Here is a 23,647-nt window from a genome sequence, read left to right as displayed (position 1 = left end):
CAGCTCAGATGGGGAGAATAAGAAAGATCTGAGGCACAGAACCTGGACCCCAGCTACTAATGATGGTGATACTGTGCAGCACCAGACTGTAGCCCTCATACACACTCAGCTGGCAAAAGCCGACAACTCACGGCGGATCCCCTCCTTGAATCCCTCCACTGGCTTCCTATCCAGTCCAAAATCATATTCAAGATACTGTGTCTGACCTACAAATCTTTCCACAAAACCTGTCCAACCTACATTTCCGATCTTACTCAGAGGTACACACCGAGCCGCTCACTCCGCTCTTCCAATGAACTTCGCCAGTCCCATGCACGCTTCCAGGACTTCTCAAGAGCGGCTCCAACAATATGGAACTCACTACCTCCACCCATTAGGGCAGCCCCCTCCTTCAACATCTTCAAGAAAGCCCTCAAAACTCACCTTTTCACTCTGGCCTACTACCCCTCACAAGTGCTCTAAACCCACAGCTGAACTCTGGTCCCCTACCTTCCGTGTCCTTACCTCCCCCTCTAGATTGTAAGCCTTTGGGCAGGGTCCTACTCCTTTTGTGTCCTACCTGATCATGCACCTCCATTACTGTGAACCCATGCTATGCATCTGAGTGAACCTAACTTGCCTAATCTCCATGCTTCCCTCCAGTGACTAAGCATTACTATGTACTCATACTGTGCTGCATGATCTGGTCTTTCTTGTATTCAGGTATTGTCATTTTGCTGTATGTCACCCCTAAATATTGTATGTATCCCTATTTATTTTCCAGCGCTGCGTAATATGTTGGCGCTTTATAAATACAATAAATAATAAATAAACTCATAGAGGTGAAGAGATAAAAATCAGTTTCACTAGAGCAGTGGTCCTCAAAATAAGGCCCGTGGGCCGAATGCAGCCCCCTGAGGCTTTTTTTACTGGCCCCCAACACCAAATGTATAACTTAGAGATGTGGCCCACTGCAACTTTAAATATTGGTGGCCCTCATATAGAATAGCAGTGCTGGCACCACCCATCTACATACTGTAGAAGCCAGCAAACAGTAATTCGCTGGCTTCCAATCAGGTTCATCTGGTGACACTGCTGTCCAACTGGCCGCCAGGCAGGTTGTCACCTGGGTATGCTTCACTGTCTGGTGCACAAAGACGTTCTTCAGGCAACGCATGACTGAATGGCTGCTGCTGGGAGTTATCCTCCAGGCATGATTGGGGGAAATAAATACGTAAATTCAATGTAATGTTGTTCAACATCATTTTATGTATGTTCTGGCCCCCCAGCAGTCTGAAGTATGTTGACCTCCGCCCTTGACCGAAAAAGTTTGGGGACCCCTGCTCTAGAGTATAAACAAAGACAAGTTCTCTCATACAACTGTCATGTACTCCAGACACACCCTTACACCAGATGCTGATCAGAAATATCAGGGACATGCATAAAAACCCTATGTGCAGTTTGCTATTAACTCCAGCAGATAGCATTGATGCACACCTTAAAGGAATTGTCAGGCAAAAAAAATGAGTTTCACTTACCTGGGGCTTCTACCAGCCCCATTCCCACTGGTGCAGGAACATTGAACCAGTAGCGCGTAAAAACATATGTGTTAATGTGCCTGTACCAGCGGGAATGCATAAAAATTTACGCAATGTGGCCCGGCAAAAACAAAGCTAGCTGGTGGAGGGGGACTGGAGCAGCAGTGAGTGACTACGAGGGCACAATATGGCTGCATGGGGCTGGTAGAAGCCCCAGGTAAGTGAAACTCATTTTTTTTTTTGCCTGACAATTCCTTTAATACACTGAGAAGTAGTCAGACAAGTCAGCAGTGATATAGACAAGGCAAGAGTCTGCATTGCAGAGAGGCACAAAGTGGGGGTTCTCTGTTATATATGAGCTGTAGCACAGTCACTTGTAATGATGCCTTCTCTGTTGAGCATTTAGGGGCAGTGTCATGTTTAGTGGTTTTTGTGCCCTATGGAAGGCCAGTCCTGTGTCATCACCTTTATTAACCCAACCCCCCCCCCCCCCCCCGCCCACATCAACATACTTATGATGCCTACAACTAAAAAATAAAATGCCACTTAAAACTCAATAAAATCACATAATAAGTAACCACCTTGTGATACACGTCACCCACTATGTATTGTTTTAACCACAACTTCTTCCTCACTTCTTCTACCCTGGGAGCACTAGCCAGAGCCCTCTGCTTAAACATAGCTCTGTGAAGAATCCTCAAAAGACCCATTTATAAGGATAGTGTGCTGGCATTTCTGTGGCATGGTTCCATAGCGGTTAACCATCACAACCACTAACCCACTGCCTCTGCTTCATCCTTTGGGTTGCTTCTTTCCCTTTCCTTCTCTTTTTCTTCTATTTACTCTTTTCTACTGTCACTAATGCTTTTCCTTCATATGTTTAAATCGAGATGCAGTCCTATTCTTGTCAACAGTCAGGGTTATTAGGCTTCTATTTGTTTTCCTATTCTCAGCTCACTGCAGCGTTTGCAAGATATAATATATCTCCGTTGTTGATATTTATTATGATATGCCTTTTTATTATCCCAATATGGGCAATTATTTCTTAAGCTGTATCTTTTTATCTGCTTCCTCAATGAAAATCTTTTGAAACTATAAATAGCATTTTTGTGTTAAGAATGTGACCTGCCAGTTCGCATTCTTAATGTTTATTTTTTTTATAATGCGGCTCCCAAGTCTCAAATCATGCTTTAAAAGCACTGTTAGGGCTCTTTCACACTACAGGCAGCGGTGAAAGGCTAAAACGCTGCGTTTTGGCTGCAGGCGTTTTGAAGGCGTTTTAACGCCTCTACATTACAGTCAATTGTAATGAGAAACGCCGCGGTAGGCCCAGAAAAAGCGCCTGGGAGCGTTGAAACGCAACGCTCCAAAACGCAGCGTTTAGTGTGAATGGTAAAATGAAAGTCTATGGACTTTCTTTTATCTAGGAAAACGCCAACTTCGGCCGTGGCGTTAAAACGCCGAAAAAGCCCTCTGGTGTGAAAGGGCCCTTAGCACAAGGTCCACCAACAACCATAACGCATACACAGACACATACGGTATATGAATATATAAACAAATACATGCGTACAGTACACTTGCATACATACACAAATATACACACACATGCACAGAAATATACACTATTCATATATACATATGACCGCTAGATAGGTGTGTTCCCACAGCTTAATACACAACAATATACAATTAATGTCTGTGTACACTTGACATTATATCCTACAGGTCATCAAATATCCTTATGGGCTTGCCGCATCTCAGAATTGTAATAATAATTATAATAATAATAATCCTAACATTTGAATAGCGCTTTTCTCCATTTGGAATCAAAGCACTCAAGAGCTGCAGCCACTGGGACATGCTCAAGGGGTCCCCCTGCAGCATTAGGAAGTCTTGCCCAAGGACTTCTTACTAATAGGTACTGACCATAGCCAGGATTCAAAGACTCGTCTCCCATGTCAAAGGCAGAGCTCTTAACCACCCTGGCGTTCTGATTAAATCGCCAGGGTGGCTGCGGGAGGGTTTTTTTTAAATAAAAAAAAAACTATTTCATGCAGCCAACTGAAAGTTGGCTGCATGAAAGCCCACTAGAGGGCGCTCCGGAGGCGATCTTCCGATCGCCTCCGGCGCCCAGAATAAACAAGGAAGGCCGCAATGAGCGGCCTTCCTTGTTTTGCTTATATCGTCGCCATAGCGACGAGCGGAGTGACGTCATCGACGTCAGCCGACGTCCTGACGTCAGCCGCCTCCGATCCAGCCCTTAGCGCTGGCCGGAACTTTTTGTTCCGGCTACGCTGGGCTCAGGCGGCTGGGGGGACCCTCTTTCGCCGCTGCTCGCGGCGAATCGCCGCAGAGCGGCGGCGATCAGGCAGCACACGCGGCTGGCAAAGTGCCGGCTGCGTGTGCTGCTTTTTATTTCATTAAAATCGGCCCAGCAGGGCCTGAGCGGCAGCCGCTGGCGGTGTTGGACGAGCTGAGCTCGTCCAGACCGCTCAGCTGGTTAACCAGTAAACTACCCTTGGAAACCATGTCAAGGAAAAGGCATTTTACTTGATTTCAGTTTGGATTCATATATACACACAAGTACCTACAAACATACTGATTGGTAGCAGACAGAGGGGTGGTAGTTGAGTCTGATGGATTGGAGCTGCCAGCAGAGCACACAGCAGGCATATAGACCTGTTAAATGTATCTGGAATCACACAGTTACATGGGAACCATGATATTGCTGCAAGGAAGACAACAATATCTGAGCACAACCAAATGGTAAGACTAGTTCTGAAGAGCCATCCCAGTGGGAAGAGCAAGATACATGCAACCAACCCAAACATTTATCAGATACCCCGCCTGGCCAAAGGGGGATATGTAGACTGTAAATATGATGACGCAGAGGCTCCTCATAATGGGACATTGCATTTTTGGATGTAAGGAGTCACTTACCAGCAAAGGTTAGATAAACTAGGCTTATGTAGCCTTAAAAGAGATCTAAATAACGTGTATAAATACATCAGAGGGCAAAAAAAAGTTTGTCAGACAAGCTTGTTGTTCTTAAGCTCGAGCAAAGGACTAGGGGACATGATCTGTGCATGGAGGAAAACGTTTTTGCCATTTATTGTAGGAAAGGGTTCTTTACAGTAAGAGTTGTTAAACTGTGGAATGTATTACCACAGGAAGTAGTTATGACAAACTCTATCTGCGTTTAAAGGGGGCTTGGATGCTTTCCTTACACTGACGGACATCCATGGCTATAATTATTAGGTCATTCCCAGCTGTGTTTATCTGATGGCCATTTGTAATCACCATACTGTTTAAGCAGATGGAGCATTTACTGGCTAAGATTGAGGATCATGCACTGTTCACAAGAGAAATTGCCTGGAGTTTCAAATCCGTTATAAAACATCCTCTTTATTTCTTCCAATTCATAAAAATGCATGCAAGCATCAAAGACAAGCAATAACATGACTTCCATCAGGCATAGGCAATGACAAGGAGGTGTAGGAGGAGGATCAATCAATGTTTTGCCCAAACTTAGGGCTTTCTGAAAGACCACTATTTAACAATAATTGGCACTAAGCACCAGATCCATATAAATGTGAATTTACCACACCAGACAGGACTCAGCATTCAGACTGTGCACAGAGGTCTTCCAGATAGTATGACAAACAGTGGCAGGGCGCAAGATGCATAAAGACCAGCATAAACTGAATGGCACACTCAAGCAGCTGCCATTATGTACAGGAGCACAAGATCAGTGAACAACCCACCAAGTCCAGATGGTGACTGACCCTTCCTCCCAAAGTCCAATAAAACCACTATAAAAACTCTATACACTGTTGAGGTGGCAAAACACTATACCAGACATGCACTGGAATGTGCTAATCAAATTCCTATGAACACAGTTGTACGTACTTATAACATGGCTGACAGTGTTATCATGTAGTAAAGATACAATTTAGCAGGCGGGTTGTTCTCATTACATTTTTGCAAATAGCACTTTTGTGCTAAAAATATGACCTGCCAGTTTGCTGTGCTGCAAATAAAGCTAATTCCTAAAAGAAGGTAAGGTAAATACATCTCAAGCAACTGATCTCACACAAATAGTTTAGGCCTAATCTCACAAGACTAATTTTCCAAAAACCTCCCGCTGTAGTACTAAACAGTGAGCCTATTTTCTGAGATTTGGTTTGGTGTCTGAGGCCTAGGTTAGGTGAGATCAGGTGACATAACTGCTTGTATGTGTTTTCCTCTGGCTCCCAATTTGGCTCCATTGCCCGCACACAAAAATTACAGCCTGTTGATTTTGTGGGTGTGGGGAAAAACATTGCGGCTGCATTATTTTTCTAGACATCACGTCTGAATCGCCATCGTCATGTATTGGCACGGTAGTATGATTCTAGTGTGAATTGCAGCTGCACGGTTCCTTAGTGTTTATAGGTATAACGTTATAATGTGTTTGGCCAGCCTGACTACTGGCCATTTAGAAGAACTGATGATTGCCTCCGTGTATCTTTATGGATGTTCACCTAGAAACAAGGGTGTCAAATTCAAATACAAAGTGGGCCAAAATTGAACACTGGGACAAAGTCACCAACCTCAATGTCTAGTGGCCACCTCCCTCCATAATAAAGTTCCCTGATGTCTAATGTCTCTGCCTCTTATACAGTTCCTTGGCATCTAGTGGTCCTATCCTCTTCAGTTTCCTGGTATTTAGTGGTCCTCCCTCCTTCCCCTATAGAGCTATTTGATGTTTAGTGGTCCTCCCTCCCCTATACAGTTCCCTGGTATCTAGTTGTCCCTTTGCTTACTGATACAGTTCCCTGGTGTCTAGTAATCCTCCCTTACCTATACAGTTCTCTGGTGTCTAGTGCTTTCCCCATCCCTCCCCCATATGGCTTCCCTGGTGATCTAGGGCTTTACCTTCAATACAGCTTCCATGGTGGTCTGGCCAAACATAATACAAAGTGGGGAAATCAATTGGGGGGATTTCGATGGCCTTACGGGCCAGATTTGGAGCGTGGGCCAGAGTTGACATGTATGACATTGAAGGAACACCATTTATAGGTTGTGCTGGGAAGCAGACATGAGTACAGATGTAGACAGAATCCATATCACATGTATAAATGTGTAAAGTTCTAAATTTATCAGAGCTCCACAAAAAAAGTATCAATAACTTTCTCAGTTCATTTTCTCACCTTTTGCGCCATCTGCTTGATCTCCTGCCTCATTGGGTACCGTCTGGAAAGACATAAACATCCTCTTGCAGAGATCTGTAGGAATGTCATCTGCATCCAGGTAGGTTCTCAAGAAGCGCCTGAAGCCTTCAAAATCGATTGACTAAAACAAAACATAAAAGGAACATTTTAGATGCAGCTAGCAGAAAGTAACACCTACGTGATGCTAACACATTAAGAAAGCAGTCAATATGTCTTACGCCTAAGCGTTAAAACTCTACATTCTTGTTAATTTCCCTCCACTGAAATCAACAGGGAGCCTCTTTGGATTTGTGGATTCATTAAAACCACCAGAAAAAAAAGAGCATTAGAGATTTCGTTCTAATCCGGACAGCTTCGTGAGAAATAGCACTGCAATACTAAAGATCTTTCATCACTTCTAACCCAACTAATTGCATTCAGAGTTCTGCAATAAATTACACTAAATACATGCTGTGAAAGCAGTGTATACAGCAACAGGCTATGTATGGAGACCCCTGCTTTCAGAAAATGTCTCCCACAATTAACCCGCAGAGCTTTTATTATAGTAACTGTATCAAAGGTAAATACATACAATCAAAAGGGTGTGGCTACGGTATATAACCTCAGATGGGCTTTATTGAGGTATCTATTAAAACAAGTTACAGACTTGTACGATTTGATTGACAAGGTAATACAGAACTGGAATAATTTCAGACTGTTTGATTGACAGCAAAGCAACATGGGGGTTTGTGGGATTTCTAATAAGAGTATATTTTAGATAAATTGGGGCACTGTGTTAATTTCATGATTTGCCCTATCACTTTCCACCCCAGAGTCGGAAGGAAAAAACCCAGAACAAGTACAACATTTTTTTTGCGTATGATATTCAAATGTTGCCATGGGTAACATACATTCTTATTTTCCCTTACCCATTTTATTCCTCATTAAGTATTTCTATTGTTGCTGCAGCAGAGGTGTTTGATGGGCATGTTTGACCTCTACAGGTTAATAAATACATTCTGTGAATATACATTAGGACTTGCTGTGCTTTGATTTACACCTGCACAGGAAACTCATCTAGAAATCCTCATAAACATAGAACATTCTGCAACACTCAAACGTTACGTTACACTGGCCTCCCTACAATGTATAGATTCCAAGAATGTTATAAACCTGTAACGCAAATAATCATCTCATCGTCCTAATGCAATTCTATACCTGTAATAAAAACACAGCCCCATGGAACAACAGCTAGTCGTGATGGTCCCAAACGAAACAAGTAGTAAATGTCATTCTAGCAAAAAGGTACGGAAATCAATTTTTTAGCTTATTAAAGCTGTGCAATCATACATGACAGGTAATCACTCTCTGAATAACATAGCTGAAGCAGAAGCTGCAAAGCATTATCTATGTATCTATCTATGTATCTATCTATGTATCTATCTATCTATCTATCTATCTATCTCTATTATATTCTATCTATTCACACAGGGAAAATATGTGCAAAAGGTCTCACCTCTTCCGATAGATGGGTGCCATCTCCATAAAATTCCTGCAGAACATCTTGAACCTTTTTGGTACTATCTAGAAACAAAATAGCATTTGATTTCAACATGTGTATTTCTGTTGCAATTTGCTTGCAGTCTTCTTCTTTGTCTAGGGCATCTCAGGCTGACAAGACACTGAAGATGAAGGTCTATGCTGAAGAGAGGAGAGGAGATGTTTACTCACAATCAATGTACTTCTGCAGTTGGGTGAACTCCTGTGGGTTCAGGATTGCCCAGTCCTTGTTCTCCTCGCTCATTCTGGCTCTGCGACAGCCCTGCGGCAACACAGCAAAACGAGGTGAGATGGATAATCCAAAGCAAGGAAGGGGAGAGAGAGGGAGAGAGAGAGGAGAGCAATAATGGGAAAGGGTAAAGCTGCCTGTGGGTGAATGGGGTGTGATTATGGCTCAAACCTTGGATTACATATTAGCTGATCTAACACATTCTCTCCGAGTTTTCCAGAGCCACTGTGCGGCTGTAATAACGAGACAGAGACTGATTGAGTGGCAGGGTGACAGGAGAGAGACACAGAGGGGGAGGCAAGAGGAGAAGGGGACAGAAGATAAAGCAACTGGGACACATTGAATATTGGACTTCACAAACTGAACAGTATTTAAGAACATTAAAGGCAATAGATGAAATGCCAGGTGAGACCAATGCAGAGGCATTAAAGAAACTGGCACAGAGAGCCAGCATGAGAAACCTCCAGCAGTGACAAGTGGGAGTAATGCAGAAACATAGAGAACACAGAGGGTGGCAGATAAGTAAAGATGTATCAGTACAAGAGATCAAATCAAGCCATCAGCCTTGAACTGAGACAGATTAATAGCAAAACAGTTTTCCATTAAGCAGCATTAGCTGACAGCCTCTGTATTACAGTTTTCTACATGAGCTAGTCAAGGCAAATCAAACCTGAGAAGCCCATAGCTCATCAAGGGGCAGCCTATAGCAATATCCATCTTATAAGTGTATGGTACAATGCATCATAGTACTTTACAGCGCAGATACGCAGCTGCTGTAATCTGCTCAATGTGTACTAAGCAACAGGATGTCACATTTGCAACGTCCGTCTGACACAATGATATCTACAAGCAGAAAAGAGGTCTCCCAGATATCAGTAATAACCGTCTCAGCCAGCAGTGGCAGCAATTTGTCACAGCAACAGCAGTGATTGCAGAGAGAGAGAGAGAGAGAAAGCAAGCAAGTCAGCAGTAATTCTATGTAGCATTACATGGCTGGCCTCTGCAAGCTTCATTTGCTAATAAAATGAGTTATCTCACATAAACTAGTGCACAGACATAAAGATTTAGGGGGTGAAAAGTGTCAGCTTTAAACAGCAGAGATTTCAATTTTCTATCAATTCTAGATTTGTTCTGCAAATGACTCTCCTCCTACCCATATAGAAGCCATTTATTAGTCTACATGCCCTACTATGAAGCAGCAATCTACTGCCTTACTCTATGCATGAATCTGGATTTCAGGTACAAGAGAGAGTTGCAGGAACTAGCGGCAATATGCCTTGAAGCTTTAAACGACTTAGTTCCCTATAAGTTGACTGATTTTAGGTTAGCTGAAATATAATTTCCTTCAGTAATTTTCCCCTTCTTTGTAAAACTTTAAGAAGCCAAAGGCTATTGTACTTTTTTTGAACTATGAAAATGCCTAGAAAGATAAAACATAGTGCTTATAAAAAGTAACCATCTTTTGACATTTTTTTTGTTCAGTACTGAACACAGTGGAATTAATATTTTACAATGATTAATGGGAATTGATTATTTTGTCTCCTTGTGAAAACAGATCTTTACAAATCGACTTAAACTGTCTTTTAGTATGCTGGTTCTTGCAGACATTAGATTTTCCTCCAGGACCAGTATTTTGCTACAATTCATCTATGCTCTACCCTCAAATGTACTCAAAGACTTACTGCAAAGAAGCATTCCCACAACATGCTGCTACTACCACCATAGTGGCTGGATAGTGTACTGGTTAAGGGCTCTGCCTTTGACATGGGAGACCAGGGTTCGAATCCTGGCTAGGTCAAGTACCTATTCAGTAGGGAGTTCAAGGCAAGATTCCCTAACACTGCAGGGTGGCCTCCTGAGCGCGTCCCAGTGGCTGCAGCTCTTGAGCGCTTTGAGTCTGACAGGAGAAAAGCGCTATACAAATGTTCGGATTATTATTATTATTATTATGCTTCACAGTAGGGATGCTGTGTTTAGTATGATGTGTATTGTTTGGCTTATGGTGTTTATTATGATGAGTAGTATTTGCCCAGTTTTTTGTTTAAGTTTAGTTTAAATAACCTCCTTCTATCTAATTTCAAACTCTTCCACTTGCCCTATGCCATACTTTAGATAAGATGTCAGCACCAATAATTTTTGTATGTGTGGTGGCTCCAGTCTCTGCTGCTGAAGCTTACCGCTCCTTGAGAGCTGTCATAGATCTCTTGTGGCCTCCCTCACTACTTTCATTTGTGCATCATTTTGGTGGACATCTTGTTTTTGGCAAATTTACAGCTGAATCATCTACTTTACATTTCTCTACACAGGTGATATGCTTTTAACTAGTTGACTTTAGAAAAAAAAATTGGTTGCACTAGTTTGACGTGGGTGGATTGTTTTAAAGCAGGTAGATACTTTTACAATAGGTAAATTAATTAAAGCATTTATTTTCATCTTGTTTTCAAATGAACATGTGAAAAATCTGTTTCTACCGAAAAGAAACTGTGATTCAATGCTCTATGTTCATAAAAGATGAAAACTTCAAAACACAGCTTTTTTGCTTAACCCCTAACATCCAATCACATTTCAACTCTCATTATTCCGTAGGTTCTCAACTCATGATACGTGCATCCTGGGGTGGGGGTGAGGTGTACATACTGTAGCAATGTTGAGAAACACTGATTTAGTATAGAACAGTTTATTTACTGCTTACTATGAATTACGGCATTTTAATTTTTATTACAAAAAAAAAAGTACAATGTATGTTGATAAAAAAAAAATGTATTGGGCAAGTTAAATACAAACTAGAAAAGGGGCATCAGAATCCCTCCAATCCAGGAGATGCAAAGCACATGTGGCAGAAGCAAAAATGGCTCAGAATTTTTTAGTCAGAGGAGGCCTTAGGCTACATTTACATTTAAAATTGCAAAAAATAAGCATGTTTTATTTTTGCATGTGTTGTAAGAAGTGCTTTTAAACATATGTGTCAGTAAACCATTTTTTGACAAAGACGCGGTTAAAGTTTTTTACCTTTTTTTGCACATTAAAAACATATATGGAGTAAACCCACAGATTAACACCAGCACCACGGAAGAGGCTGACACTATGCAGTATAAATCTAAAAGAATAATAACAACAACACTGGATCTGTGTTCCCATGTGGAAAGTAGATGTGGAAAAATGTAGTTTTATAATCTTAAATAGGACTAAGACAATCTGCCGTAACCCAGGACTTGAAGTCAAAACATTCCTGTGCAGCCAATCTGCTGTGGGAAAATAAAGCCAACATTCTACTGGACAATGGTTTAAAAACGCTTACTGCCTTTCAACTGTGGGTAAGCTGCATCCCCCTTGGCCGCTGCATCCCCCTTGGCCAGCCAGTACCATGGACAACACAGACAACTTTCATGGACAAGAACCATGTTACACGGAAGTTACAAGACACTACTGTATGTTCTACAAATGTTTTCTTAATCACGTACCAGTATATGGCGACAACAAGCACATTCCCCGGACATCACTGATTTCCTCCTGTATGATGCTGAACAGTCAGACTAATGAACACTTGTGTCAGTGAGAATGGTAAGCAATCCCACTCTCACAGCTTACAGATGCTCCAAGCATTATCTTCTCTTATCTACCTCAATTTAAATATTTGATGTAACTTTTCCACAGTATTCGGAAACAACACAAAACCATTTACTTTTCAAAATATTTTTTACTTCTGCCTTTCTCACCAAGGCAAGATGTGGTAATGCTGTAAGAGCAGCTTTTACTGCCAATTAGAGGAAAATGAATAATGGAAAAACAAAGAAACCATCAACATCCTTTCCATCTTCACATGAACGTAAGGCAATGTCTAGAGATGACATGGCAGTGACTTGATCTGTCCATATTTGGATTGGATCAGATCATGCAACAATAGCATCTGCTTGCTCTGATAGGATGCATTATTTAGGTGTCAGGAAGCAAGTAACTAACAATAGCAGGGTTGAGCTATCAGAAGCAGAACTCCAGACATCTGCAGATGTAAGCGGCGAACGGGGTGGAGTTCAGCTACCAGTAGCCAAGCTTCAAACATTGGCGAAAGCTAATGGCGGTGGCTTTAGGCTATCAGAAGCCAACCTTCAGACATTACTGGACGCGAGCACCAGGGTTCAGTTATCAGTAGCTGAGTACCGGACAACAGTGGAAGCAAGTGGCTAATGGCTGTGTGGTTTGGCTATCAGTAGCAAACCTTCAGACATTACCAGACGGAAACGCCAGGGTTTGGCTATCAATAGCTGGGTACCGGACAACAGGGGAAGTGAGTGGCTAATGGCGGTGGGGTTTGGCTATCAGTAGCCAACCTTTGGAAATTACCAAACACAAGTGGCAGGGTCCGGCTATCAATAGCTGGGTACCAGACAACAGTGGAAGTGAGTGGCTAATGGCTGTGGGGTTTGGCTATCAGTAGCAAACCTTTGGACATTACCAGATGCAAGCGGCAGGGTCCGGCTATCAATGGCTGGGTACCAGACAACAGTGGAAGCGAGTGACTAATGGCTGTGGGGTTTTTCTATCAGAAGCCAACCTTCAGACATCCCTGGACATGAGTGCCAGGGTTCAGCTATCAGTAGCTGAGTACCGGACAACAGTGGAAGTGAGTGGCTAATGGCTGTGGGGTTTGGCTATCAGTAGCAACCTTCAGACATTACCAGACGGAAGCGCCAGGGTTCGGCTATCAATAGCTGGGTACCGGACAACAAGGGAAGTGAGTGGCTAATGGCGGTGGGGTTTGGCTATCAGTAGCCAACCTTTGGACATTACCAAACACAAGCGCCATGGTTCGGCTATCAATAGCTGGGTACCAGACAACAGTGGAAGTGAGTGGCTGATGGCTGTGGGGTTTGGCTATCAGTAGCCAACCTTTGGACATCCCTGGACACGAGTGCCAGGGTTCAGCTATCAGTAGCTGAGTACCGGACAACAGTGGAAGTAAGTGGCTAATGGCTGTGGGGTTTGGCTATCAGTAGCCAACCTTTGGACATTACCAAACACAAGCGCCATGGTTCGGCTATCAATAGCTGGGTACCAGACAACAGTGGAAGTGAGTGGCTGATGGCTGTGGGGTTTGGCTATCAGTAGCCAACCTTTGGACATTACCAGATGCAAGCGGCAGGGTTCGGCTATCCATAGCTGGGTACCAGACAACAGTGGAAGCGAGTAGCTAATGGCTGTAGGGTTTTGCTATCAGAAGCCACCCTCCAGGCATCCCTGGACACGAGTGCCAGGGTTCAGCTATCAGTAGCTAAGCTCCAGACATCGGTAAAAGAAAGGGCTGCGGGGATGGATATCAGAAGCCGAGTTCTGGACATCAATGGAAGTTAGCATTGGAGCTTCCAGATATTGGTGTTAGGCTTAGTGTTAAGGGATGGGTTAGGAGTAGGGTAGAGGTGATAGGGAAACGAGTTTAGTGTTAGGCGTAGTTAGGAGATTAGTGTTAGGAATTAGTATGGAAGTTAATATTAAGCATTAGTAGGGTGTTAAGGCCAGTTCACATTAGTGTAAAAAATGATCTGATTCAGTGGGACAGAAGCGCATGTGTAAATGGAACCTATGTTAAGCATAAGATCCATTTATACTAGCCACTTAATATGGAGTGGAATGAGTGTGAGAAAGGGAGTGGAGCGCACATTCCCAACCAGCATGATTTTTCTGACACCACAGATAGTGCGAATGCCCTCATAATCAGTGCAAGCCTATGGGAATGGACAGTGACCATCTCACCAGGCTGCTTTCCCCTTCTGTTCCTACTCTACTCACCTGTCTTCTGTGTCTTCAGTCAACTTGTGTCCTCTCCTGCTGGGCATGGGGACAAGCACCTGTATACATCTGCCAGAGACCCTGCAGAATCATTTGGCTCCCACTGGATTGCAAAAGACCAATGGAAATCCTCCCTAGCACCAGGGAGGATTATCATCTATTTACTAAGTGGTGGACCAATGAGAATCCTCCCTGTTGCTATGGAGAATTTCTATTGGTCTTTTGCAATCCATTGGGAACTCTATGCTTCGGCTGGGAGCTGTGGAGCACCCAAATGATGGCGGCAGTGGCAGACCTGATGCATAACGGTGAGTGGTGTGAATACGTTTGACGGACACTACGGCGGGGCATAGTGTATCTGCTCAGGATAAGCTGTCAGCACACCACATTGCATCTTGCACAGTCTCAGAATCAGAATCATTTATTTCACCAAGTACAACGCGAGTTGTACCCAGAATTGGTTTGGGCACAACAGGGTCGGTACATTAGTACAGTACATATACAGTATATACATGCGGTGAAAACATATATATACATTAGGATACATACAGTAGGTACGATACATATATAAGCCATAGATTATAAAGTAGAGTAAAGGCATAGGTAGAAAGATCCATAAAGATGGACCCAGGAGAAGGGACCAGGGGGAATCCGCTGCCATCTATGGCACTCAAACGCAGTCTAAACCCAATTTTAGTGTTGCCTTATTTTGGATCAGCAGTGTAAGATATTGCCTAATAAATGTATTGTTGTAAACATGCCCTGGACGAATCTGTAAATCACTGAACAAGAAAATATTTTTCAGGTTCAGCATGAAAGACCCAGGGTGGTCATTAGTCATGATAGGAATGCCCATTTTCCATGCTCCATTTTTAGAAGTTTCCATCAGAGTGGTATATTTTATACGTCTGTGGCATGATTCAGTCATCTTCAATTTGCACATTATTCAATCTTCTTACTGTTTGAATAGGGTTTAAACAATTTACAATGTTATGAAAAATGCAGTATAATAAAGTCAAGTCTCCAGGAAAATTATGGATGCTTTTCGCTTGTCTTATGTAATATAGTTTATTTCTTGTTTTCTGCTTGGGATACAATTCACTACACTGAATGCCAAAGATGAAACATTTGTTACTGATGAGTAATGTGCAGGCTGGCAACACTTCCTAGCCGTACAATGCACAGTAATAAAATAACGAAAATCATACAAAATGCAATATAAGCAACTATTAATAAACAAGAGTTTGGGTGCTTTTAAAAATGGTTTATTTTGGGTAACTGTGGATTTCTCTACTGTATATGGCAATACCAATTACTATACAGGTAGCCCCCAACTTACGAACAACCCACCGATACAAACGGCATAGATTCTGTGTTTCCATGGGAGCAAGTCAAAATAATTTTTGATAAGAAATTCCCCTTTTTATCTTTTTCTTGCTCTCAGAAGCCATTTTCTGCTAGGAAAGTGTTTAATAGTTGGAATTTCTTATTAGTGAGGGTCACACTGTAGTCACTTCCTGTCTGAGTCAGGACTGAGTCACCCACTCACATACCCGATATTTAACTCTTGCAGGCAGAGAAAGAAAAAAAAGGAACACAGACTAGTTATTTGTGTGCTAGGCACTGTACATACCCATTTCTATCTCATCATGTCACATGTCACTTTGGGTATCCTTTAAGAGTCCCCCATGAGGAGATGGACCAGTCCAAAATCTGACATCTGTCTGAATATCACTACTGTAAGTGACAGCAACATATAATTTATAGTACATGTTACTCTTGGTGAAATGTACATGTATATGTATGTATTTTAAATGTTACTTTTTTTGTGTGATAGTTGTGCTTTAAAGGGACCCTGAGCAGTGCCTAGAAATTAAAATCTGCTTTTACCTAGGGCTTCCTCCAGACCCCTCCCCCCAATCGCTGGCGAGGTCCCTCGGCGCCCTCTGGGTCCACTTCGTAGTCCCGTTAAGCTGGCCAATTCAGCTGGCAGTTCAGTCTTTCGAAAACTGCGCATGCAATGTAAGGCTTAGACTACGAGCATGTGATAGTGTCGGGAGTGCAGGCTGTGTAGCGCAGTAGCTCCCGACGTCAGCCAAAGTTGTCAGCTTAACGGAGCCGCCAGTGGGACCACGGAAGATGCAGAGGGACCTCGCAGATTATGGGGGGGCTGAAGAACGCTGAGGGTAAATGCAGATTTAAATTTCTAGGCACTGCTCAGGGTCCCTTTAAGAAGACAGATTCACTGTGAAAGGCCGGTTTTCATAGCTGTCCTATGGCAGGACCATAAAATGCCAGGAGCAAATATAAAACACAGGGCATACATCCGGTAATGCTGTTCTTATGGCAATCTCACAATGGAAAACATGTCCCTAAGTAGAGATATCAGTGGAAGCAATTGCAAAGATGGAGTCTTATGGATGTGGATGTTATTGATTTAAGAACACACAGCTGCAATGTATTTCAGGCAGTAAAGCAGACAATGAATTCATTCCTGTCTCCTGCTTGAAAACTGTAAATCACTCTGACTGTCTGGTATAATGACATGCATATGCAGTGTGCATGCTTATGGCCATTTACTTAATTACTTTCCACATTACAACCAAGAGTTGTTAAGAGCAGCAGCTCCTGATATTCACAGGAAGGACACTTTTATTATGATGAGAAGCACTAGAAATAGCCTCAATTGCAGTGCTTTGAAAACAGTAATTGACCATTATGGATGAGATGGGTTTCCAAATCAATTTTCAAGCAAAAGCAGCCGTTTTGCCTCTTTTTCACAGGTTTTTTACGGTTCAGTAAACATGCATCTATACTGGGATTAAAGCCAGACCCATCTAGTGTCCAATAAAAGTCTGCTGCTACTGTATAGTGTATACTTAAAGGACCACTATCACAAAAAAATTGTTAAGTTCAAAATATATACATATAAGATGTATTTTTATCCCAGCGCAAAATGCACTATAAATGATCTCTTTCCTATTTTGCTGTCACTTACAGTAGGTAGTAAAAAGCTATTACATCATTACAACAGATTTCAGACTAGCCCATCTTCTTTGGGAGAATTCTCAGTATTTCCTTTATTCTTTACAAAAGCACTCCCTGAAAAGGATCTATGCACAGTTTCCGGTCACCCTCCCTACTTGTTTGCGCACTATTTTGGCACTTGGACTGAGCAACTACCGTTCAGTAAGGACTTTTATAAATAAATACCTGAAAATCCCTCATGGACTAGTCCAAAACCAGATCTTTCAGATCTTTACTAGCAACATACAAAAAAATAATAATGTATAGTGTAGTATACTCTGGGAGAAATCTACATTTTATTTGTAAGCATTTCAACCACTTGCCCTCCCCCGGGGACGAGTAACTCCGTCCCTGCAAAATGCCATAACTGCTTGCAGGGGCAAAGCTTCTCGTTGTTCCTCCCCGCCGCGAGTTTCCGCTTGCTACCCCCCCCCCCCTCCTCGTTATTGCTGCCGATCAGCAGCCACTAGATCAATAGTTCCCATTCATTGATCTAAGTCCCCTTGTGAATGACCGCAGCCGTCTATGAGACCGCGCTGCCATTCACAAAGAACGTCAACGCATCACTTCCTCTATGCGTAGTATTACTACGCATCAGGTAGTGAGCGGCGAGGACATCTTGTAGCCAAAAAGTAAAATTACATCTACATTTTTTTTTTCAAGAAAGGGCCTATTTTTAAATTAATTTTACATATTAAATTAACCCCTGACCTCCCACACTCCCCAATAGTTACCCATTAAAAAAAAAAAACAAACAAAAAAAAACATAAATAGTTACCTGAGGGACTGAACTTTTTTAATATGTGTGTAAAGATGGTATATTACTATTACTTTATACAGTAAATTAGGGCTTGTAATTATGGATCGACGCAAAACTGAAAAAATGCACCTTTATTTGCAAATAAAATATTGGCACCATATATTGTACTAGGGAAAAATTGTACATGTTGCAATAACCAGGACAAATGGGCAAATAAAATGTGCGGGTTTTAATTACGTTAGCATGTATTATTTTAAAACTATAATGGCCGAAAACTAAGAAATAATGATTTTTTTTCCATTTTTCCTGTTAAAACACTTCTATAAAAAACATAATTCTTAGCAAAAAGTACCCCCCTCCTCAAAGAAAGCCTAATTGGTGGCGAAAAAAACAAGATATAGATTGTTTTGTTGTGATAAGTAGTAATAAAGTTATAGGCGAATGAATGGAAGGAGGAGCGCTGACAGGTAAAAATTGCTCTGTTTTTTTAAGGGGAAAAACCCCTTTGAGGTGAAGTGGTTAAAGTGAACAAGAAGATTCACTTCAGACTAGATTCGTACGGTACCTATGTAGAGAGAATATTCTGAATACCATAAAGTATTCCCTTTCCTCGGTCTGCCCCTTTTGTTCCAGCGCTATCCCCATTGAAGTTATTCAACCTGCCATTGAATACCTCCTCGGTACTCCTCAGATAGCACACGGAAGTACTCGGGTCCCCAAGTACTTCCGAAGACAAGAACATCCGTACTGCCCCTGATGAGTCATTGTGACGAAACGCGTAGGGCGGAGCCAGTACGCCTGACGCTGTATGCGGAAGTTCGGGTGAGGTGAACGCCGTGAGGGGACCAAGCGGGACGCCGCGTACGGACTCAGAGAGGCACACCAGGCCCAGCAGACTTGCCGCTGTGATATGCTACCAATCCCTAAGGGGAGCTTGTAAGTGTATGGAGGGCGCGAGGAGCGCAGCATGATTTTATCTTGTCTCTATATATTGCGCAATGAGAGTTTTTATGTGTTTTATTGAGGATTAAAAGAAATTAACCCTATGGGAAATTGGCTATGGATCATTGATGTTCCCAATGTACCATATATTGAGCGAGTACCCCACCCTGATCTGGTGGCTACAATCTGGTGAGCCGCTCTTATAATAGAGGTGGTGGGATCACGAGTGGTCACTTACACAGTGGATGTGTGATATCTGTAATTACAGTTGAAACAGGATTACACAATGTATGTTATTTGCTTTTAGGTTGGAAGCGCGCAGTGGATTATTTTTATCTTTACATCCGTACTGCGCAAGCACAAATCTGGGTTTGCGTATAAGCAGGACGTCTTCAGAAGCACTTGGGGACGCAACTACTTGCCCGAGAGTACCGAATACACAGCCGGTCACATAACTAAAATGGTAGACGACGCTGGAATGACGGGATGGTCCGAGGACCAGGAAGGCTCTATGGTATCCAGAGCTTTTGCTCTACTTAGGCACGTATCTAGCCTGAAGTGAGTTTAGTTTAAAATGTTAAAAATTTTCTTAATAGTAAAAAGCAATTGTTTGCTCTCAATTTGCTCCTGTATATTATGCCTGGTACACACCATGCAATTTCCCTTCAGATATGGGTCGATAGACAATTTCCGACAAATTTGATCGGAATTCCTATCATTTTTCTGATCAATTCTATGCAAATTGATCAGAAAAAGATCAGAAATCAGATCAGACCTGTCGGAAATGATCTATTTGACCCATCTATCTGACGGTAAATTGCATGGCGTGTACCAGGCTTTAGTCTCATAGGGATGAAAAGAGTTGGCGTGGCCAGCCAATGAATAATGAGTGCTGTGCATCCAAACTTACCAGTGGAGGATGCAAGGGTAAGAGGCACAATACCCAAGTTATCAGCAGGCACCTGTGTTGCAATGTCTTATAAGTTATCAGGAAGCTGAAGATTAACGAGACGACAGAAGGCAAGTATTGGGTTGGGTTAGATTTAGCCACACATTAGAATGATAGGGAAACAGGAGATAGGGCAAAAGGAAGTTAATTTACACGGATAAGCTTGGAATAACGTTAGAGACAAAATTTTCATATTGGATTGCAGTTTACCTGTAAAATGATAGTCATGGTAAGCAATCACAGTGTGTTTTGTGGTTGCACTTTGCAGCTAGTGGCTTGTCAGATTAAGGTCCCGGTTCACACCGGTATGGAAGAAAAACTAATCTGTGGAACGGATCAGTATTTAAAAGCACCAGTTTTCCACCCGTGACCCCTCCATTCCATTAGCACGCAGTCAATTCGATGCATCTGTCGATCTGGGAAAATCACTGCAGACCCATACTTGTGGTCTGTGCGGTGGAATGGACTGAATGGATCTGTTCGAACGGACCTATTGGTTAATACTGGATCCATTCTCATCTGTTACTGTCCGCTAAACCTTATGTTTTTTAGGCCAAAGTGAACCAGGCCTTATACAATACTTGGCTTAAACAACATATCCATGGTGGATTATAGAAACAGATGTTCAACACAATGTTAAATTAGCCTGAATTGTACTAATCTAATGAATACATTTACCCAATTTATGCAGCAAGTTGTCTACTTCTTCACCAAGGTGTGTGACAAAATCTCCTCGTTTCACAGCAGGCTGAATAACCTGCAATTCAAGTCCCCAGACTTGTTCACCTGGAATAAAAAAGAACAGAATACTATGAGCATTTGTGTGTTGTCCTTGATGGAGAGGAGGAAACATATCTTAGAACTGCAGTTGCCCTATTCAGAGGCCAAACTATAGGAGAGCCATCTAGCATGTGGGCAGCACAATGGCTAAGTGGTTAGCACTGTAGAATATTGTGTCTCAGTCCCTGCCAGGGCATAATCTGGATGAAGTTTATATGCTACCTGTGTTAAACTGGGATTCCTCCTACAGCTCAAAACCATATTGGTAGGCTAGCTGGCTTTGCCTGAAATTGGCCATAAAATGTTGTAGTAATGTTAGACTGAGTTACTAGTTTGATGAAGTCTCTATATCACTACAAAACATGCGCCAGCATTATATAAACACATAACAAAAACAATAATAACGATGAAACATATTTCTGGGCAAGAATAATAATCTGTGGGGAGGAAAGGTGATACTCACCTCTCAAGGAAGGCACCCTCTACTCCTAGCTCCTCCTCTTTTTTTATTTTCAGGTCTTCTCATACCTGGCCTGGTAGTGAAGTCTGTGGCAAGTGTTTAGGTACAGCCATTTATATCCTTTGTTCTGCTACTTCAAGTCATTTGTTTGGTAAATCACATAGCAGGCCAGCTGATCAAAGCCTCCCCAATACCTTACCACTAAGGTAGGCACTGGAAGGGGTGGAACCAGTGGCCATCTATGAAAAGGACTCTACCGGATCTTCATTATGATATCACTGGTGCTGGGTGACAAGCAGGGCTGTGGAGTCGGAGTCGGAGTCGTGGAGTCGGAGTCGTGGAGTCGGGCAATTTTGGGTGCCTGGAGTCGGAGTCGGGAAAAAATGCACCGACTCCGACTCCGACTCCTAATGAATTTGTAACTGTAATTAAAATAGAAAATATGATAAAATGTTCTATTTCTCAGATAATAGTAATTAAATATAATGTATATATACAGTATATATACAGTAATAGCTGTGCTTAGTCCACAAAAATGAAATAAACCAATCAAAATGAGTTACTTGTGCTGCTTCAATAAAGCAGTCCCCGATTTTTAAGGTCAGATATACATATCTGATTGTGACTGTATATATGATGTGTACACAGGAATCTCTTATATATACTAAATAACATCTATGCTGTAAGAATAAAGCCTGATGTGTAGCCGTGTCACTAATAGAGATGGTCAACGAGATGGAAATAATTCTGCATTGATGCTGATTTATGCAAATGTATGCACTCTCTTTGCTCATGAAATCAAATAATTTGATCTGGTATTAAAATTTGGTTTGGTGACTACAAATTAAAGGGTAACGGAGACGGATGAAAAGTAAAGTTTTTTACATACCTGGGGCTTCCTCCAGCCCCCTTCAGGCTAATCAGTCCCTCACTGTCCTCCACCACCCGGATCTTCTGCTATGAGTCCTGGTAATTCAGCCAGTCAGCGCTGTCCGGCCGCATGCCACTCCCACAGCCAGGAACATTCTGCACCTGCGCAATAGTGCTGCACAGGTGTAGTATGCTCCTGGCGGCGGAGTGTGTGCATGCGCACTACGCCTGACTGGCTCAAGTACCTGGACTCATAGCAGAAGATGCAGGTGGTGGAGGAGGACAACGATGGACTGATTATCCTGAAGGCGGCTGGAGCCTTGGAGGAAGCCCCAGGTATGTATAAAACTTTAATTTCATCAGTCTCAGGTTTACTTTGTTACACAGCAGTGTTCTCCCCAGAATTTTTTTCCAGCCGGGTGGCATGAAATAGTAGCCGGGTGGCATGAAAAAGTAGACGGGTGGGTTGAGATGAAAATGCAGGGCAACTCTGCTTACAGCATAGGAGGAGGTGAGGAGGTGAGCCGATGACAGCCGGGTGGTCACCAAATCTAGCCGGGTGGAGCACCCGGCTAAAAGAGCCTGGGGAGATCACTGCACAGTAGTACTATACTCTACATATGCACTCTCCACAGAGCTGCAGGGGATCCACTGAGAATGCTGTGCACATTGAACACAGAGGTGTTGTCTGTTTACAATCTCCTCATTCCCCTGCAGAGTACCTGCACATCACTCTTACATGTACCCACACTTACATTGCCTAGGGCCTGATAGATGTTCTTTGTTCCGGTTTGTACCTTTTACAAGTACTCTTACCAAGGACTAGTTTTAGTCTAAAGGGAATAAATATAGTAGTCTACATATCCTTCTCACTTCAGTTGTCTTGTAAAATTCCTAAGCGTTGGCAGTTAAGAGACGAATTTCATGTTACATACTTTTAATCAACAAAATTGTAATATGCAAATTAGAGGAGTCGGAGTCGTGGAGTCGGAGTCAGAGTCGGTGGAATCCTAAACTGAGGAGTCGGAGTCGGTGGATTTTTGGACCGACTCCACAGCCCTGGTGACAAGGCATCTAAAAAGCAACAAGTGGAGAAGTGGGGACAAGGGTATCCTCTCCTTTTGTCTCCATAGGCTAGTTTTGGAAAGGTGGTGGGTGGTGGCAGTGGTGGTGGTGGTGGGGGAGCTGGAGATCCAGTATAAAAGATTTCTGTGACTGGGAGAAATGGCTTACATAAACCAAAGTATCTAAAAATGTTAAAAATGCTAAAACCTAAAGAAGTACATGAAAAGCAAACGTTTCCTTCAACATGAATAAGTGGCATGCTATCACTTGCTTATCTACTCAGAGACCTGACTGGATGCTGCGTCCTCACCACATCCTGGACATATTAGTCAAATAAGGAAGTGACAACTCTTACCCTTTAAACATATTTCTAAAGAGAACTCATAAAAATAAAAAGCGTCAAAAAGTATCATATGTTCTTCACAGAAAACGTTCACAGCGGGCATTTACCAACAATTTCAATATAATTACTGATTATTCCCAAACTCAGATATCAGACAAGGCAACAGCCG

The 23,647-nt window shown here is 42.4% G+C and overlaps 1 protein-coding gene across 5 annotated transcripts in view; it reads right to left on the bottom strand.

The window, feature by feature from the left end:
- Positions 1-23,647, bottom strand: part of DGKA (diacylglycerol kinase alpha) — a 245,608-nt gene that overhangs the window by 78,214 nt on the left and 143,747 nt on the right. For 4 of the 5 annotated variants that reach the window (XM_068267592.1, XM_068267591.1, XM_068267594.1 and 1 more), the window contains 4 exons: positions 20,639-20,746; positions 8,441-8,531; positions 8,226-8,293; positions 6,710-6,851 (listed from right to left, as the gene is read on the bottom strand). In XM_068267592.1, coding sequence (XP_068123693.1) covers positions 6,710-6,851; positions 8,226-8,293; positions 8,441-8,513 — 283 coding nt within the window. In that variant the 5' untranslated portion in view covers positions 8,514-8,531; positions 20,639-20,746. Of the gene's footprint in view, positions 1-6,709; positions 6,852-8,225; positions 8,294-8,440; positions 8,532-8,669; positions 8,949-20,638; positions 20,747-23,647 lie in introns of those variants that run through there. The other variant, XM_068267596.1, reaches the window with a different exon arrangement.

Source organism: Hyperolius riggenbachi, chromosome 2 (genome assembly GCF_040937935.1).
Source record: "Hyperolius riggenbachi isolate aHypRig1 chromosome 2, aHypRig1.pri, whole genome shotgun sequence".
Lineage (NCBI taxonomy): Eukaryota > Metazoa > Chordata > Amphibia > Anura > Hyperoliidae > Hyperolius > Hyperolius riggenbachi.
Note: the sequence above shows the minus strand (reverse complement) of the source record. Positions and strands in the feature narration are given on the sequence as shown.